The 20,553-nt window shown below is 36.0% G+C and overlaps 1 protein-coding gene across 9 annotated transcripts in view; it reads right to left on the reverse strand.

Annotated features, from left to right (window-relative positions):
• UTRN (utrophin) overlaps positions 1 to 20,553 on the reverse strand; it is a 463,108-nt gene that overhangs the window by 53,247 nt on the left and 389,308 nt on the right. For all 9 annotated transcript variants that reach the window (XM_088795414.1, XM_088795413.1, XM_088795412.1 and 6 more), the window contains 4 exons: positions 18,353 to 18,414; positions 16,670 to 16,744; positions 7,991 to 8,192; positions 3,454 to 3,539 (listed from right to left, as the gene is read on the reverse strand). In XM_088795414.1, the coding sequence (XP_088651540.1) occupies positions 3,454 to 3,539; positions 7,991 to 8,192; positions 16,670 to 16,744; positions 18,353 to 18,414 (425 nt within the window). The remainder of the gene's footprint in view (positions 1 to 3,453; positions 3,540 to 7,990; positions 8,193 to 16,669; positions 16,745 to 18,352; positions 18,415 to 20,553) is intronic.

The raw sequence follows: 20,553 nt of genomic DNA on the forward strand, positions 1-20,553 counted from the left end.
AGGCTAATATACTTAAATAAGTTACTTTTGGAGTAGGGAGAAATTTCACATAAAAATAATCCATTTCATTATAAAACTAATAAGTTGTGGAAAAAAATTCTAAGTTCTGAAAATTCAAAATCACACAAATTGTAAATATTTTTCATTTAAGTTTTCCAAGAATGAAGAAAGAGGAGTAAATATTTACTGTATCCTAAAAACCATTTTCAAACAATACGTGGTAAATGAATATCAGATCAAACTGTATCATTCTCCCCTATTTTAAGGGGAATAATGCTAGATCTAACACTGTCAACAGTGAATTTTCAAACAACCGACCCAAGCTTAGTGATATTAACACAGTAACTATAATGAAATATGATTTAATTATAAGCATACGTTGGGAAAGCAAATCCAGTTAAGATAAATTTAATTTTTATTATAGTTTGTTCACTTAGATTTAGTTAGAGTTCTACCTGTTTCTTTTCATTTGTCAAAAATAAGATTATCATAGCCAGAAAACATTTATCCAGGATTCTTACTATCACAGTCATTTTAAACCTGTTCCTGGGAAGAGGCCACTAAGGTAAACAGAGTCGATACGTATGTATAATAATCTGTGCACAGAAGTGCACATTTTCAGGGAAGGAAACAGTGCCAAGTTTTTCCTCTTTTAAGGCAGACAGCTATACTACTATGCCACTCTAAAGGGCAAACTACACACAAAACATAAGAGAAACGATGACCATTAACGTTAAACATTTTGACGTATTTCTAAATTTTTATACAAGTTCACATTCTGATGTTATAGTCAGAAATAAAAAGGAGTGTCAGAAAGTGGGAATGGGTCAGAGGAAAGTCACAATCTAAAACCCAAGTTCTAATCAATTAGCACAGGACAAATGCAAAAGGCCATACAAAAGGATCTCGATCAATGTGCTTTTGATGACGCTAAGAAGCCACCAGCTAGGAGCAGGAAGGCCAAGGTGTTGTTAGAACCTAATCAAGGGAGAGTCTCAGGAAGGCATGAGGAGAGAGGGAGGTGTCACCAGGGAAAAGACACCGACATTAGCCATTGCAAAATCGGTGTTCAGACAGATAACCAAATGACCCAAGATGGCACCTTTGTTGGTGAGTTTGGAGAGCAAATTGTCTTAAACATTCACTTGAACAAAGGAAATAATACCAAGGAAGTGTTAGTCTGGTATCACTGGGGAAATCAAAACTGGAATCAGAATTGCTAAGGACCTCAAAGGAAGAAAAAAAAGACAAAACCTCAGAACATTTCCTGAATCTCAATACTCCCAAAAAAGATTTAGATTTAATTTCAACCCAAGGGATTTTTATTTAATTAAGTTCTAAAACGGCAAACTTTGTGGAATAAATTAAATATCAGAAATTTTTATGACAGGGTCTTCTGATTTTCCTGCATAATCTGAAAATTTAATGTCGCATTATACAGAGTATTATGTTTCCAAACATTTGCAGAAAGTGTGTCCACTATAGGATGAGTGTCTGAGTACATGTATGCTTGAAATACCCTCCTCATTTGAAAGATTATACATTTCAGAAATACGTTTGAACGTATGTATATATAAAAAAGACATCTTTTATATATAATTTTGCATAGAATTTGTTTTTGCTCTGTAAGTACAGCCACCATATTGTAACTCTTTCTGCTGGTTTCAGGTTACTCCCTGATAATCAGCTTGAAAAAGAAAGGGAGGACGGAACTAGTGATTTAGGAAATACAGGTCACGCTTACATATTTACGATGCATGATCAACGTTGAGGTTGAATTTGCATTTGTTTCAGAGTAAGTTGAGTACCATGATACAATTGTCACAATCAGAGAACCCTACATTCTTTCTGGAGCACATGAAAATCCCAAATCACAGATGATAAAAAAGTCCGTTTCTAATTTTGGTACATTGATGCTTTCATTCCACATTTTTCTTTCTTACTCATTCTAGAAATAGCTTTTTTCAGCTTTGAAAATGGTATCCTTTGACAATTGTGATGCGGAAGATGATTTAAATTCTGGATAACTAAAAGTGCCACCAAACAAAAGCCTTGTGCAAAGCGTTTTTCTGCCCGGTTTACTAGATTATGATTCCATCAAGTCACCTCACCTCCCGATCCTATAATCAGCTTTTCTTTTCATACAAATCTACATCTCTTCTCACTGACATTCTTGTCAAACTGCATAAGAAAGAAAAGCCTTTATGATCTAGACCTGAAGTTAAATATCAAGTCACCTCACAGCCATCCCAGAAAATAAATGTTTTTTAAAAAGATATGTCTGTTCACATAAAACGCAATACTTGACTAAATGTACAGTCCCTGTGATCAAATATCCTCTTGTTTTGGGTATCTCTCCATTCAAGAAGTATTCCCAGCCCTCTCCCCCAAATGGATGCATAGATCTGTAAAGAATCATCTGGGAAGATAAATGGCAGGATCAAGTAACTCACATTTTATGGACAAAATTGAATCAAAAGCTATTTTACAGTAGTTAAGAGTTTGGAGACACAGCAGTAATTGTTACAATTTATTCAACAACTGCTATTTCAAGGTACTTTTCACATATTATCTCTAATTGCTTTCAAAGCAAGAATTATTAGCTTCATTGTTTAGCTGAAGAAAATTCGCTAAATTTCAGCTTCCTGAAGCATGAAATGGAAGTAATATTATGTCTTAGCTGTAGTATTCAGTGGGAGCTTGTAACCTGCCCAGTCACTTAGCCACTAAGTGGTAAAAGTGAAGTTTGAAGGCAGGTCTCTCTGGCTCCTGAGTCTGTCCTTTTCCAAATGTCAAGATGCTCTTTGTTCACTAACAAAGGGACACCACCAAAACAAATACAACAAAATATGTTTTTATCACTTTTTAAGTTTTACACTATAGAGTTATTTGTCTGACTGTGTCTACAGAAATTCTAGTCCATCTTGATTAATTTTTTAAGTATTTTAAGTACACAGGTTCTAGTACAAAGTTTAATATAAAGGTTGTAGTCTTAATTTTATTTCTTTTAAACATTAGAAGTACACAGAAATAGAAAAGTCTTGGGCATTAGAGTCAGAAAACTCTATGATCTAATCCTAGCTCGAGGATTTATTGTCACTACAGCTTTTGATTAGATTTTTAACCTATCTCAGCATTGAATTTTTTCAGCTGGAGAATGTAAATCACAATGCCTATATCATTACGGGGTGATTATTCTAAGAATTAAATGAGCTATAATTTGTGGTTGGTTCTCACTCAAGCAAGGCACCTCACTTCTTGATCCTATAATCTACTTTTCATTTCACACAAATTCACACCTCTGTACTGGTACCCTTTGCCTAGCCTCGACATATTTAGTAAGGGTTAAAGAAATGGGAATTATTATTACCAACAATTCATATAACATAAGTCTCCAATAAACTGTCATTATCATTACTAAAAACACATTGGTATAGGAAAGATCTTACATACATCTGTATTTTTCTTCTAAGAGACCTTTAGAGAGAGACATCAAGCCAATCTTCAGACTTTGCACTCTGATTTTTCCAGTCCGACCCCTGAAATTATAAGAATCTCAATGTGTTACATGAATTTAAAATTGAATACAGTATATTCTGAATATTCTGATATTTCTGAATATCTATTTTCTTGAGGGTAAACAATTAAAAAACGACTGTATCTTAAAGATATAACTTTTCTATTCACATTTAATAATTAATGTTAAACCCACACAATTTCATGACATATTTTAATAGTATGTTTGACCTAGGCTGGAAGAATATATAACCTGAAGTCACTTTACACACAACATATGAGCTAGGAAAACAAATTAAGTCAAAATGAAAACTTTAATTATAAAGCTTGAAAAGATTTCATTTCTATAAACACTATGAATGAAAATTTATTAATAATTGTAGATGCAAGACTCAAAATAGATAGCTAGAGCTTATATAATATGTATGTGAGTTAATATAGCAAGAAAGGACCACTGAAAATGGCAATCATCCATTCATCATACCATCAAGAGTTACAAAGGCCTCCTGTGATACCAGCATACTTCTACGTACTATAGGAACCCACAGAAAAGTAAGACACATTTCCTACCCATAAGCTCACACACTAGCTGGGAAGTGAGATAAGAAACAACTAGAGAATCCTAAGAAAATATGACACCAACCTTTACGTATGGAAATAATCAAGTACAAGATAATTGTGGCTGACTAATGATTGGTGATTAGTCTGAGTAGTCACTAGTATGACAACATTTGATAAAGAAGGTAATAAGTTGGATACTGATGGCATGACAGGGCTCACTTTCTCAACTAGGAGAAAGTGGAGTATCACAGGAAAAGCTTGAGCAAGAGAACAGGGGTAAGGGGGTAGCAAGATGCATTCAGGTGTTGCCAGGGCTTGCATCAAGGCTAAATGGTTGATAAAGTTGTCCAGGTTATATTGGGTCAGGTGATGGAGGGCTTTGATGTTAAACAAGATATTTGGATTTGAGAGACAATAGGGAGTGAGTGAAAATTATTAGTGAGTAACATAACCCAATATTTAAGTACTTGGTTTCCTGATAGTTTTCATAATTAACTCCTGAAATTAGTTTAACTGGAAAGATATGCACCTTATAAAATTATATCTATTTTGGAAAAATGGAAAAAAATAACACCGGAGCAAGGGACATTAATATGTTCCGTAGAGACAAAAGTATTTAAACTAAGTATTCTAGACTATTGCTTCAAGTCATAATTTAAATAATTTTGATTACCATTGAGTCTAGGAGGAAGATTATAAAATTAAGACTTCATAACCTGGGAAGATAAAGACTGAGTAAGGTTGTGAACTCATGAATGGAATCAATTTTATCTTTATGGTTTATAAAGACCTTTCTACATATTAGTTCATTTGCCCTTCATAATCATCTATGTGTGATAAACCAAGCAAATATTTTATCTCAATCTTTCAGATGAGAAATTGAGATGTCAAAAGTTAAGTGGCTACCAAACCACACAGCAACCAGAACCAAATGTTTGGATTCTTGTTATCCACAACAGAAGAAAATGGATTTTTAAAACAAAATTTAGAATATTAGGAGAAGTGGGGTACATGTTAAAACTTGAAAGAAATAGTAACTTCAAAATAATTTATAAAGTACTATTTTTCTGAGACATGGCAATATGGTAAGAATGATCAGGAAATTATCAAAAAATTTGAATATTAGTGCCATGTCTACTGCTAATATGTAATATGGTCGAGGATAAACTGTCTTGTCTTACTGGGTCAGTGTCTCAATCAGTAAAATGAAGAGGGCAAAATGGAGGATCCTCAAAATCCTACTTTTAGAAATCTATGATCTGCTATGGGTGCATCACTCATTATTTCAAGAGCTGGTTGAATATACTTCAAGACCTGAAAATGCTAGTACCAGCTGCATTATATTACACAAAGACAGTCAAAAATAAATGGTTAATGAATGAATGTCAGGTAGCTGAATAAATGGAAGGATTAGATCGTGGTACCATTTCCAAGTTTCAGAGACTTCTTTGGGGTCCATTATTTTCCGGTGCATAGGAAAAAGTAGAACATAGTTTCCATCAGATTCTCAAAGGGAACTAATGGCTTGAAAAGAGCTAAAAACGCTTATTTAGACAAGTGAACAAGTCATAGTTATTAGAGAAATTTAGCCAATCAACTCTGGTCATCAGAAACTACCATCACATGAGTGAATGTGTTTCTTCCCAAGGTTAATTCATGATATTCCTCTCCGACATAGAAAACTAGACAGAATAGACATTGTTCTAACCCAGCATGCTCTTTGCTATTTTTTCTTCGGCATAAAAAGGAAGTACATCCTAAAAGATTTTTTTCCTTTGAAATGGAAAATTTCAAGATACTGTCTTTCTAAATGAGAAACAGTACCTTAGTGATGAAGCATTTCCCATGTGTTCACATTTGATGGTGGAAGGTAGAAATATATGAACACTCAACTTCCTAGAATATGAATCCCAATATTTCACACACTGCTTCCTTCCCAACTAAGTGGCACTATCCCCTTCAGGCTGTCCAGTGAAAACAGCATATGCATGTGCAATAGGCTGAATTATAGCTCTCTAAAATTCATACACCGAAGTCCTAACTCCCAATACCTCAGAATGTAACTGTATTTGGAGTTAGGATCTGTAAAGTGGTAACTAAGTTAAAATGAGGTCATTAGTGTTGATCTTAACCCAATTTGACTGGTGTCTTTATAAGAGCAGGATATTAGGACAGACACACACATAAGAAAGACCGCGTAAAGACACAGGGAGATAACAGCTCTCTATCTATAAAACAGGGAAAGCAGCCTCAGGAGAAACCAATCCTGCTGATATCTTGTTCTTGGACTTCTAATCTCCAGAACTGCAAGAAAATAAATTTCTGTTGTTTAAGCTACTCAGTCTGTGGTACTTTGTTAACAGCAGCCCGAGCAAACAAATACAGCACGTTAGAGCCACAGAAAATTTGAGGGTGCGATTTGACGTCTTTCTCAGTTCTTTCTGTAAATATGGCTGAAGATGTGCACCTCAACCCTACTCCATAGGGCTTAATGAAGTTCCTAAGTATCCAATGAATTTAACATTCTTCCTGGGACGTAAAATTAAGTTATAGGCTTTGTAGTTAAAACACCTAATTAACCAGCTATTTTAGTGAATTTACTATAGAATATTTCTCTTATAAAGGTTTAAAAAATGGAAAATAAACTTAATAGTGCATAATTGCTAACAGTTATATTTTACCATAGAAGGATAAGTTTCCATTAAAATGAACTGTATTAATATATGTCAGATAGGGATATAGCAAATCCCACCTTCATTATGGTAATTGAGATTCATGCTATCTGTTGTTCAGTGAATTTCTTAAGAACCCTCAAGAACACAAAGGCTATTTGATTATTAAAAAACAAACAAAAAAGTCGATATTTGTGAGTATTGTAAAAGAAAGATTCTTCTAACCAAAAGAATAAACAAAATTTTAATTAAATCATCACTAAAGTTACTGTCGTCATTGTTTATTTCTTATACAGAATAAACTGTTAAATGTGTGTATTTATGAACTATCTTCTATCTTCTTTTTTTCTAAATCATATAAAAGGCCAATAAACACAAATTCTCATACAGCTAATTAATGGAAAATAACTCTTAGAATCTGAGAGAAAAACAACAGTTCCAATTTTCTTATTTCATCTTTGCGTATTTTAACCCCCTGCTGGAAGAATGAATAATTCCTAATGTTTCAGAAATGTCAGCCCACAGCAGGTCTTCCTAGAATTATTTCACAAATGCATTGTCACATTCAAAAAACCCAAAATTAATGGCAAACGAGTTATGCTGAAAGTTGAGAGTACTTTTTATGTAACAGTGAGTACATAATTCAATTACTGATATTAGTGCCCCTACAGCATAAATTATTTAAAATACTATATATATATATAACCACCATTGCAATAAATAAAGCTAATACCAAAAGACACATTCAAAAATGCCTTTAATTACCATTCAAACTGCTCTTAAGTTGTCACAAAAAATTGCAGAGTGGATTATTATGAACCAATTATTTTAATTCGTAACAATAAATACAAAACAATGTCTTCAAAAAATACTATAAGAAATCCTGAAATGAGAAAGAAATCGAAATTATTTATATTAAGCTTCCCCTAGCATGGTGACAAAAAACAAACAAACAGAAAACAAAAAGCCTACAACTATAACTTTTATAATTGAAGGAAAAAAATCTTAAAATAATACGTAGACATTCTCTTTTGTTCTATCGTTGGTTAAGTACTCAATTTTTGGAAAGTCATTCATTTTTGAAAATTAATATCACTATTTACACTTTGAAATTACTTTAAAGAATTCATTTTAAAAATTTATGAATTTTGTTTGTCTGAGAATACAAAAAAACATACTTTGTATTATTAAGATATTTTGTTCAATGTCTATTTTAATTGCAAAAAAAATGGAAAACTTACGTGTCATATACATTGAGCAACCAGTTGAGACACATATCCACACAGAGTGGAACGTTGACCAGATCCTTATGCATTTGTTCAAGGCCGTCATAAGTTGTTGTCAGACAGTTAATGACATCTGGAACACTAAGGAGCTGATCATTTTGGTTCAGCTTGTGTTGTTTGAAAACTTCATTTGTTGTATTCAACTCTAAGAGATCCACTGATCAGGTGAAAAAAAGGGTATATGTACAGTTATTACATTATATAACAACATGGGAACAAAAACATTTCTAGTCTTAAGTATTTGGCTTGTTCTTCACCTTAAGAATGTATCCTTTTTAGCTAATTACATTTTTAAAGTAATAAATAGCATTTTTAACCTCTCCTTTTATCCAAATGTCCATGTTTTTTAATCTGAGCTATGTTGCTTTTCAATCTAATCCCATTTTTTAGTCTTTGGAATATCGATTTTTCCCACTTTGTTTTTTGGCTTTCCTCTCTCCAATGTCTTTCTACTTTTAAATACAGGCAGGCATATTATTTCTAAAACTATTCCAAGTGGTAGGAAGTCCCAAATATTACACTGCTTTCCTTCTCTTAATTCCTGAGAACAGCCTGCTCACCACCCTCCCAATTCATCTTTATAGCACTGCCAGACTCATCATTCTTAAATAATTTCTCAACATGTACCTCATGAGATACAAAGTTTGCTGAAGATGTTCAGTGTTTTAAAAAAATGGGCTTTTCATTATGCAAAACAGTATGAAGATTTCCTCAAAATAAAAGTATAGAATTACCATATGATCCAGCAGTTCCTCTTTTAGTTATTTACCCAAAGAGTATAAAAACACTAATCAAAAAGATATATGTACCCCTGTGTTTATTACAGTATTATTCACAGTAGCCAAGATATGGAAACAACCTACGTGACAATCAACAGATGAATGAATTAAGAAGGTCTGGTATATCCATACACAATGAAATACTACTCAGACACAAAAACATGAAATATTGCCATGTGTAACAATGGATGGATCTTGAGATTATTAAGTGAAATAATCAGAAGGAAAAGAATAAAAGACATATAATTTCAATCATACATGGAATACAAACAAACAAAACAAAAACAAAAACAAGAGCATACATGCAGACAACAGATTGGTGGTTATCAGATGGGAAGTGGGGTGGGGATAGGGCGAAATGGGTGAAGGGGGTCAAATATACAGTGTGGATGGAAAATACCGTGTTTCCCCGAAAATAAGACCTAGCTGGCCAATCAGCTCTAATGCATCATTTGGAGCAAAAATTGATATAAGACCCAGTATTATATTATATTATATTATATTATATTATATTATATTATATTATATTAATTATATTATATTATATTATATTACATTATATTATACCGGTTCTTATAGTAAAATAAGACTGGGTCTTATATTAATTTTTGCTCCGAAGATGCATTGGAGCTGATTGTCCAGCTAGGTATTATTTTCAGGGAAACACGGTAGACTTTTGATTGTGAGCACACTATACAAATATCAAATTATAAGGTTATACACCTGAAATATATAATGTTATATATATATATATTTATTATCTCAATAAATAATAAATTAAATAAACAACAAACAGGTTCTGTAGAAAAATAATAGTGTCCCACTGCCTACTGAAGCAAGCCTGATATACAGGGCCCTCACAACCTGGCCCTAACTCGGTTTGCTTCCCAAGATGCTTTGGCATACAGACAACTTGCAGGTAGTTAGGTTAGTGGAGGTTGGCAGGTAAGGCCCCACATGCGTAGGTCTTCATGTACTTGGTCCCATCCTTACTCTTCATGTAGGACATCTACAGTGAGCATGGCTGGTGCTAGAGCACAGAGGGTGACAAGGAAGGATAAGGCAGAGGCCCTGGCCTCAAAGATGGTCAGTCTGAGAAGGAGGATAAGCACACTGACAAGTTTACTAAAAGGAGGAGGGAAAGCACCCCAAGAGAAAAATACATATGAGGTCAGACAATTAAGTTCACAAACTTGTTGCAACGATGTTGCTAAACTTTTTTGAGATCAGAGGGATTATTCATTATGAATTTGTACCAACTGGACAAACAGTTAACCAAGTTTACTCTTTGGAAGTGCTGAAAAGGCTGCGTGAGAAAGTTAAATGACCTGAACTTTTCACCAACAATTCATGGCTCTTGCATCACGACAATGCACCAGCTCACATGGCACTGTCTGTGAGGGAGTTTTTAACCAGTAAACAAATAACTGTATTGGAACACCCTCACTAGTCATCAGATCTGGCCCCCAATGACTTCTTTCTTTACCTGAAGGTAAAGGAAATGTAGAAGGAAAGACATTTTGATGACATTCAGGACATGGAGGTTAATATGACGACAACTCTGATGGCCATTCCAGAAAGACTCCCAAAATTGCTTTGAAGGGTGGACTAGGCACTGGCATTGGTGCATAGCTTCCCAAGGGGAGTACTTCGAAGGTAACCATAGTGATTTTCAGCAATGAGGTAGGTAGCACTTTTTCTAGGATGAGTTCGTGAACGTAATTGTGCGACCCCATACATTTCTACTACAGCTATTACTGCTAGGGGAGTGGAAGGAAGGACAACTGGAAAAGGCGCCCTATGAAGGTGGGATTTGAAATGGGCCTTAAAAGAATAGAGACCCATGTAAAACAAGGAAAGAACTCGAGGAGGACAGAACTGCTTGAGAAAAGAGAAGAATTAAAAGAAGTCCAGGAGAGCTCTAAGGATGACGGATGGCAGCGTGGACGGATGGTGTGTAGCTCACTCATCAGTGGCATGTGGTTACCGTGAGGCCGACGTGGAGCTCAGGGGCGGCACACACTGCCCCAGGGGCGGCCCTCCAAGGTGAGGAGTAAGATTTTAACAAAAAGAAAAAAGTCCTATATAATCTTTCTTTTAAATCAATGTTGAGTCATTCATTAGCTAACTGAAAACAGGGAAACACACATTATCAAACTTCCATGTATCTATACATTTATTAAGTGTGGAGATGACTCTTCTAATTCTGACCATATGGGTTTAGAAAATTACAGAATTCAAGGTCTGCTCATGGAAATTACTGCTTTGTAAAATTCTTCCCCTATCTCCATATTTAACTTTTAACATTAAAAAAATAAGCTCAGGGAAGATTTTTAGAGAACTATAACCAACTAATTTCTCTTGGCCAGATGTGAAAGTGTTCCCTCAAAAAATATGACACTTTTGACAATTAAATAAAATAACAAATAGCTTCCTTTGTATTTACCTATTTTTGACTATTGAATAAACACTAATTTTGAATTTTTAAAGAGATTTAAGAAATGTGTCCACTCTGGCTGCTTAAACACCACAGAACGATTTATGTTTTCAAGTTATCTACAATGGAAAAGAACTATGTAAAAATCACACAGATTAAAATTATTTCTAGAACAACTCAATAGGGACTACATTAAAATCATTTCTAAAAATAATTCACTTTTTAAAAAGAGAGAAAGACAAATATAAAATACACAAGTCTAGATAACAGGTCAATCCATTTCCTGCAGATGTCAAATGCATCATTGGTTTTTCAGCTAATATATAAAATAACTAAGTAAGGTTCACATGAGTTAGAGATGGTGTCAGAACAAAACCTGAGAACCATCTGAAATTTTCATTGTCCCTTTTTCTTGGCATTGTATACTGTTTTCAATGATCAACTCCCATAGGCCAGGAGCAAAATTCAAATTTACTCTTCATGGTGCCTGAAAGGGAAGGGCTTAATAAATGACAGTAGCTATAGAACTATAATTCCATATAGATACAAAAATTATTCAAATCCTGCCAAAATGCTCTAAGTTTCTGAATTCCCACACTAATTATACCAGTAACACAGCACTGCTATTATATCTCTCCACATGGCATAAAGTAACAATAGACCCAATTCTAAAATGATGACCGTTTCCTGGATGAGGCTGTCCTTGTATTTCTTCCAGAAAAGTCCCCTTTATAATACACATTGTAGCTATGACAGTAATTTGCCACATCCCACAGACTATCATGTCTTCAATTTTTAGTGATTTACTCTGACACTTTGCCTTAGTGCCTAAGCAAGGAGTATATCTTCCAGAAATGTGTCACATGTAGGTACCTTTAAAGAATTGACTACATTTAAATCACAGAAAATTATTATCTTCTCTTTTCAAAGGAAGACAAATGACAGCTCAGTCATGTGGCAACTGAAACAAAGAGCAGAATCATTTTCTAACCAACTTTTTCTTTAATCCCACATGTGAGGCATAGGAGATCAAATAGAAATGGATCATCATTCTCCTGTTCTGCAAAAACACACACTGTCTAGCACCCGACCTTGGGCTTCTATGACTCTTCTGTTCTTGAACTGTCTGACCATGGCTGCTCATTAGCATCTTGCCCATCTCTTCTTCCCCAGACATCGTAGAAACAGAGGTGGCGCCATGCCCAAGGTCTCCTATCTGTCCTTTCACTCTATAAGCCCCATGCCCTCACTCACTTTCATTACATCAATTATTACTTCTTCCTGGATGACTCCAGATTCTATTTTCTCATTGTGATCTCCTGCCTGAACACGTGATCTACATTCCCACTGCTCTGTACTGTTCTCTTCTAGACACTGGCCACCTTAACAAATACAGGTCTTGCCTTCTTGTTATGCTGAAAGCCAGTAATGGGATTACTACCTCCCATAGACCATCAGTCTGCAAATCCTAGGATATCCTCATATTGTCCTTTTACCCTCTGCAATTTATCAACTACCAAATTCCAGCAGTCATCAGTTCTTTCTCCTCTTTACAAATCCACACCCTCATCTCCCCTCCTACTACCGCCAGTCAGCTCAGCCTCCATCATCTTTCTCCTGAACTGTTTGCTTGTCCTCTGTTCCCTTGGTCCTTCTAGCTGTCGTAGATATTGTCTCAAGCATACATTCACAACCGGCTCTATCTCCTGAATCCCACACCCCCCCCAAAAAAAAAAAAACAAAAAAAAAGGTCCTATAGTACCCCACTCTATATAAAAAGAATCCAAAAATTAAATACAACATTAGGAGAGCCTGAACAACAAAAATATAAAGGAATCAGAAAACGTTTCAAAAAAAAACCACCAATGACCTTGAAAATGGACCTAAACTGATGTTAAGGACATTTCTAAATTCTGGACAAATAGCTCATAAGCTACTGCATTTAGACTCCATTATTACCTGATGTCCCCTGAACTCCATCCAGGAATGCGAGTCTCATGCATACAACTCCCTTCCCTCATACCCTTAACTCCAGCCATGTGTGTAATTCCTATGTGTCTTCTAAGGCCTGGCTAGTACGCTTCCTACTCAAGAAAGCTTGCTTTGTTCTTCATGATGAAGGAGATCTCTCCCTCCTCTGACAGCACTTCCCTTTGGCTTCTCTGTCACTGCCTATCACATAGAGTTTTGAAATTGAAATGCAAAAGAATACATATAATACATATGGGTGGTCTAAACCAAAACAATAGAACCATCACCCATTAATCCATCACACAGCTAAAGAAATAGACAGTTACTGATATCTTGGATGTCACTTGAAAAACCTCCTTAATTCCATCCTCATAATCACAGGGGAACATCAACCTCGGTATCTCACTTTCAGTTACTGAATGTACATATGCGTCCCAAAATAATATAGCATTTAGTTCTATATGGGTTTGAACTATATATAAATGGAATCAAACTGCAAATGTTTCTTCTGCTACTTGATTTTTTTCATTTACCTTTATATAGGTCTAAGATTCAACCATGTTGATGCTGATTACTGGTTCATTTATTTTTTGCTGCTGTATCAAAAAATCACATTTATGAATATGCCAAAATTAAACAATTTTACTATTAAAAAGTACAAATATAAACCTTCTTGCCCATATTCTCTGGTGTACTCCTATACCATTCACACTCAAATCATTCACTCAATATGTGCCAGAAGGCTGCTCTGTGCTAGCAGTTGCATGACACCAGAAGTGGAGAAGAAAACACTCATCCCTCATGTGAAAGCTTAGTGCATTTGGAGAGACAGACAGTAAGTAAGTCAATAAACAGAATATCACCATTATGACAACTGCCACGTAAGAACTGAATCTGTGAGACAGAATCTCAGGAGTGACCTACTTGAGAGTCAAGCCGCCAAGAAAGCCTCATTAAAGACAGGTGGCAGCTAAACTAGGACCTAAAGGAAGAGAACGTACAAGCCAGGGCAAGAGGCTGAGCACAAAGAGCTACGATAAAAGCTTTTCAGGCAGGAGGGACAGAATACAGAGTGGGCCATCTCAGCGGTCCACTAGACCTGACGAGAGCTCTCTGTGGAGCCCAGAGAATGAGGTGGAGGGAGAGACGGGCCAAGTCACAGGCCATTCCATTCTGATGGCCACAGGAATCTTGGTAAGCAGGAGAGTTGTGTCCATGTGTAATGTGCTCTCTCCAAATTGAAGTTCCTTGAGTGTGGGAACCAAGTCTCTTTATGTTACTTTATCTCCTGCACAGTCTGAGAGCCCAACAAATGAAGGAGCAACCACAGAGCAACGACTGTACCCTTCGCATTAGGACATTGTGTGGGTGGAGGTTTATACAAAATGAGAGACAACCCTTGACCTCATGCCATTCTCAATGGAGCGGGGGCAACGTCCTCACATTATCTATCACACAAAGGCACACACATGGCGCTTATGTGAGAAACATTTGTTAGAGGCAATCATAAAGTTTTGGCAAAACTGGCGGCAGGTGGGATTAGCTCATAAATGTTTCCAAAAGGAGTAAATTTTTAACAGTATTAGGGAGGAATAAAGGGTTCCAGACCATTGCAGAGGAAGGGTCTGGGAATTTCAAGTAAACAGAAAGGATGAGAGAGGAAGGAGCAGATTAATCATAAACAGGAGAGCTTGACAGGTGGCACAAAGGCCCCAGGCTCGCGAGCAGTGGGAAAAGTACAGACCAGGCGGCTCTAAAAGCATCACGCCAAATATTTACACTCGAACACAACCCAGCACTTCCCTAAGTGTGCGCTACTGACTGTCAGTTAGTTTATAAGTGGAAGGCGGCATCACTCTTCGGCTCCTCTCAGGTCTGAAGAAATGAGCCTGAAGGAGGAAGTTTTTTCTTTAGGACTCAAAAGAATCAACAGAAGAAAACACCCAAAGCGTTAATCTCTTTACACCCCCAGCAGTGTAGTGAAAACGGGGACCCTGTTCTTAACGATACAAAGCAGTATTCTGTCAATGGAGATTCTGCGGCTGTCATTTGTCCTCATTTTATAGCTCATCAGGCCCGAGAAGACCTTCCAGATCTGTCTGCTGGATCCTGGACAGGCAGCTGAGCCTCTTTCAAAACGGCTGTCACCATGCACGCAGCGAGCTCACTGACCATCCCTTTTGTGTGTTCCCAATTCACTTCCTATTTCCTTCTGGTTCAACATACAGATCACTAGCCAGAGTGTGCTGGCTTTATTTTTTTGTCCTGGTAATTGCACAACACTTGCTGCAGTCACTACTACCTGCCAATTGTTTGAGACGCCACAGATGATGTGCATGAAGGTCATCTCATCCTTTCTTCTGTCGCTTCATCTGGAGGTGTTTGGCAGCCCTTTGCAGACTTTTCTTCCACTTACTCGTACAGCTTAAGTTTTTCTTATTTTTAAAAGCTTAGTCTTGCTGTTATTTTCTCTGACTGATTCTACACTCTCTTTCCTCAACTCTGCTCATGTAACCAGCTGAAATTGTATTTCTAATTTCTACTGACTTTAAAGGAGCAGATTTTTAACTTTAATATATCATTTTCCTCAGGGTAATTTTCAAAGCTTCACTGAACTGCCTAGATATATAACAACTGACAAAAGGCAGCAAACAAGAATACTTAGGATTTACGCAAATTACCCTGTCTTAAAAGTATGAGCAAATGACGGTTTCCATATTAACTATCAGACAAGGTCTAAATGTTCTTTGAATAGACTCAATCATTAAAACTACAACCACAAATTGAATCTGGACAGCTTCAATCTATACTCCATTGCAAGCATTCCTATTTCTACTTAAATTTCGGTGATTGTGGGAGGATAACCCTTTAGTAAAATGACTATCACAGAATATCACTCTGAACATACTCTCTGCAGGGAAAATTCATATTGATAATACCAAATGTTTTGAGACATTATTTAAATGAACAGAGCCTTTTATCTAATTTCCAAAGGTGCCAGTTCAAATTTGGATCAGGAATGTGATATTTTTAATGTTTATTCATTATACGATTGTATTGAATCAAACTGTTTTGAACCGTATACTTCTAGACAGGTAGCAAAATACTAAAACAGCAATGATCCCCTATATACTGTGATTCCTTGCTTTAATCCTCCTAAATTGGATAGAGATACAATTTTTGAAAAATACTTATGCTACTGCTGTGTTTTGGTTAATTTTGTTCTACGTCTGAGACTGGCATATGTTCCATTGTTTTACTACCGCACGCACGCTGATGGGGCGAGTAATAGAGCATTTATAGAAACACAGCCAACTCCTTGAGTGAGGTACGCTAAAGATCAGATTAACTCTACAAACACATCGCCCTCTTCATTGATCTCTGTCTTAAGAAAACCCCAAAGGTAATCCAAAACCCAGAGTGGTTAACTTTGGTAGAAGGACTCACAGCATAAAGCTTTCTGTAATCTTCGGATTTTGATGGCTGTACGGTAGGCAGAGAAACGGACATTGTTCAGGTCAGCTGAAACGGAAAAGGGAAGACATTCAAAAGCATGCCTAGTATTTAACTTACACTGAATGGCATGAATGTGTTTGTTTCTTTCAGATGATGGAAAAGTATGTCTGTTCACATTAAAAAGTCTCTCCGAAAACCCAACCTTTTATTTAAGAAAATAATGAAATGTTCATGAGCACGATGGTGAGATACATTCCAAAGCCATGTGACACAGAAAATTCCAAGAAAGGAAAAGGAGACACACCCAGCTTGTTAGCTTTCAATGGCTTAATAAACACCAAGGGTGCCAAAATATGTATATACATTTTAAGAGATGTTATCTATGCTCAAGCAGTGTTTGCCATAATCAGAAGTGTCTGGATGCTGATGGTAACCACTTTGAACACCTCTTGTGATTACAGAAGTCAAATGAGACTTATATTCATCTTTCGTTACTGGTATATATTGAGTATTATAATTAATACAGTTTTTTCCTTTCTTAAAATGTGTATACACTGTTTTGGAACCCTCTGTACATCGCACTGTAGACAGAGGTCCCTTCCTCTGTACTGCCAAGAGGAACTCTCCTTCAGGGGCATTTTTCCCAAGGACAGTTTTCTGTCCACCAGGCTGTTCATCTCAATACTCAGAAAGCTAGTCTTATTTCTCTACTCCACCATGCTGATCTATTTGCTTCTTCTGCCCTTTTACAGATCTGGTTAAAATGATCCTATAGTCAATATTCAAATCTATGGAAATAATAGATATTGCAATTTCTTTCTCTGTCTTTAAAAAACAGAGTATTGGTACTAATGATGAGCAGAGTAGAAGAAAAGTCAGAAATCAGCAAAATATGCCCTCTCCTTTTACAAACTAAACCAACCAGGGGCTTTTCTGTCACTTTTTCAACCTTTGAGGCTGCCCTCACCAGCCCAAATGAAAGCTCACTCAGAAAACGGATATATAACAAGATGAAAAGGGGTGCTCCCCACTTGTTGAAATGGGAGTGGGCATAGGTGCTGCTCTCCCTCTGCAGTAGCACCTTTGCCTCTCATGGAGAAAAATGCTTTCAAAACGACTGGATCAACCTGAAGGGAGCAGGCTAAATCATGAGTTCAAAGTCACATTTTACTAGAAATCTCCAAGATCAGAATTCTCATCTCATGTGTTTTCTTGCATGTTTATATGAAAATGAATTTAGCTTTTCATTACCCCTTAGACAAAATGAAGTTAAGCAAGAGAATTCAGTAAGATTTACTAAATAAAAAGTGAGCTAAAAGCAAATTTAAAGCAGCAGATTTGAGGTGGCTGTATTGTAATTGTTTTGTTTTCACACAAAGCAGAAGTTTCAGATGACTCAGTATGAGAGAGTTAAAACTTCCAATTGCATTCCTCCTTTAAACATCATGCTTTTTTGGCCCATGCTATTTCAAACCTTACATTCTCTTAAGAAGAAAAGTAAAACCTACTTACTTCATTGCCCTTAGAAATTCAACTTCTTTTATATATCACTGATCTGATGCTTTAAACATAACATACCATGTAAAAAATAGCTAGTGATTAGTTTCCATTTAAGAACGTACAATTTTCAGTCGTTTAGGTTAATTCATCACCATGAAATAGAACAACACTCACCAAGGGATTGAAAGAGTTCAGTCATTTTAGGATGATCCCAACAGGTTGTCTGTGTTTGATGGCTGAAAAAAAAAAAAGCAATAAATCTAAATAAAAGAACATATAGAATAACATATGTCACACAGAAAATACACAACTAGAATTTTCATTCAAATTTTTAAAATCCATTCAAAATTATCCCAGGGATGGATTACTCAGAAACCCGGTGCCCAATTATTACTTAATCGTTGAAGCAACAATAAATTTTTATTTGAGCAATTATATTGTGAAACGTAGATGAAAAATTTGAAAAGAATTCTGACAACTGAAAATTAAAACCGAGAGCTAAAGTTGACTGTCATTGACCTTGGGTTCCAGAATAATTGTACTTGTGTTAGGCAGATAGATGTAGATTCTCATTCAGAATAAATCTTCTGAAGCAGACATGTTGTGAAAAGTCGCTCAACTTTAGAAGTCCTAATCAAATTTCCAAAGAATAGAGAAATGAACAGTTTAACTCTGAATAACAACTCCATTTCACAATCTACTGGGCTTCTGTCTTCAACCTTGAGTCTCCTCTTCCTTAATAGAAATTTTCCCTTTCACCCCTATAGGGACCCACCGAGAACTCCAGAGTTGGGATAAAGATAATTTTAAGTTGAAGACACATGAGATTCAACAGATGCAGAAAGAAGCCTTCTCAGAGTTTCCTTTATCCAACTAAAAACAGCACCAAGTTCTGGGAAATGAGGCTGCCATAAATCCCCTCTCCTAGAGGGAGTTTCATGGCCATGAATAAAACAGACAAACCACTCACACCTGCATAAACAAACATTATCATAAACTTTCTTATCTCATGCTAGTTCTCCTAAAAAACAAAGCAGGAAAAAAAAAAGTCTTTTCTAAAGAAACAGGTTTTCCTCATAGAAGCGTTTTTCTCCCCAACCCCCTACTCCTACTAAATTAGGTACATAAGCTCCAAATTTTAACCTTCCCTTTGAGTTTCTCATCACTGAGCACTCCTACATGTATGTGTGAGGCACACATAAATTAACTCTTTCTTTTCTCTTGCTAATCTGCCTTTTGTTAGTTTAATTCACAGGCTCCCAGAAATCGAACCTAAGAAGGTAGAGTAAAAGTTGTTTTCTTCCCTGACACTCCCTCCATATGTATCTAGGCAGATTCCCTATTCCCCTAAGGTATGCGTCTCTCTCTTGCTATTTTGATTTCACATTCCTCCTTCACTTAACCAGTACTGGTTTTTATTTTATTTATTTATTTTTTATTAATTAAAGTTAGTGGGTGACAATTGTTAGTAAAATTACATAGATTTCAGGTGTACAATTCTGTATTACATCATCTATAAATCCCATTGTGTGTTCACCACCCAGAGTCAGTTCTCCTTCCATCACCATGTATTTGATCCCTTTACCCTCATCTACCACCCCCCGCCCCCCTTACCCTCTGGTAACCACTAAACTATTGTCTGTGTCTATGAGTTTTTGTTTTTCATTTGTTTGTCTTGTTCTTGTGTTGTTTTTGGTTTATATACCACATATCAGTGAAATCATATGGTTCTCTGCTTTTTCTGTCTGACTTATTTCGCTTAGCATTATAATCTCAACATCCATCCATGTTGTCACAAATGGTCCTATTTCATCTTTTCTTACCACCGAATAGTATTTCACTGTGTATATATATACCACAACTTCTTTATCCATTCATCTATCGAAGGACATTTTGGTTGTTTCCATGTCTTGGCCACCATAAATAAAGCTGCAGTGAACATTGGAGCACACGTGTCTTTACAGATAAATGTTTTCAGATTTTTTGGGTAGATACCCAGGAGAGGGATTGCTGGGTCATATGGTAATTCTATTCGTAATTTTTTTTTCCAAGGTTCATTTTTCTTTCTTTTTTTTTTTTTTTTCAATTTATTGGGGTGACAATTGTTAGTAAAATTACATAGATTTCAGGTGTACAATTCTATAACACATCATCTATAAATCCCATTGTGTGTTCACCACCCAGAGTCAGTTCTCCTTCCATCACCATATATTTGATCCCCCTTACCTTCATCTCTCACCCCCCATCCCCCTTACGCTCTGGTAACCCTAAACTATTGTCTGTGTCTATGAGTTTTTGTTTCTCATTTGTTTGTCTTGTTCTTTTGTAGTTTTTGGTTTATATACCATGGTTTTTTTATATAGATATTGAACACT

The sequence above is a fragment of the Rhinolophus sinicus genome, chromosome 2, assembly GCF_057876585.1.
Source record: "Rhinolophus sinicus isolate RSI-liver-muscle chromosome 2, RSI-T2T, whole genome shotgun sequence".
NCBI lineage: Eukaryota > Metazoa > Chordata > Mammalia > Chiroptera > Rhinolophidae > Rhinolophus > Rhinolophus sinicus.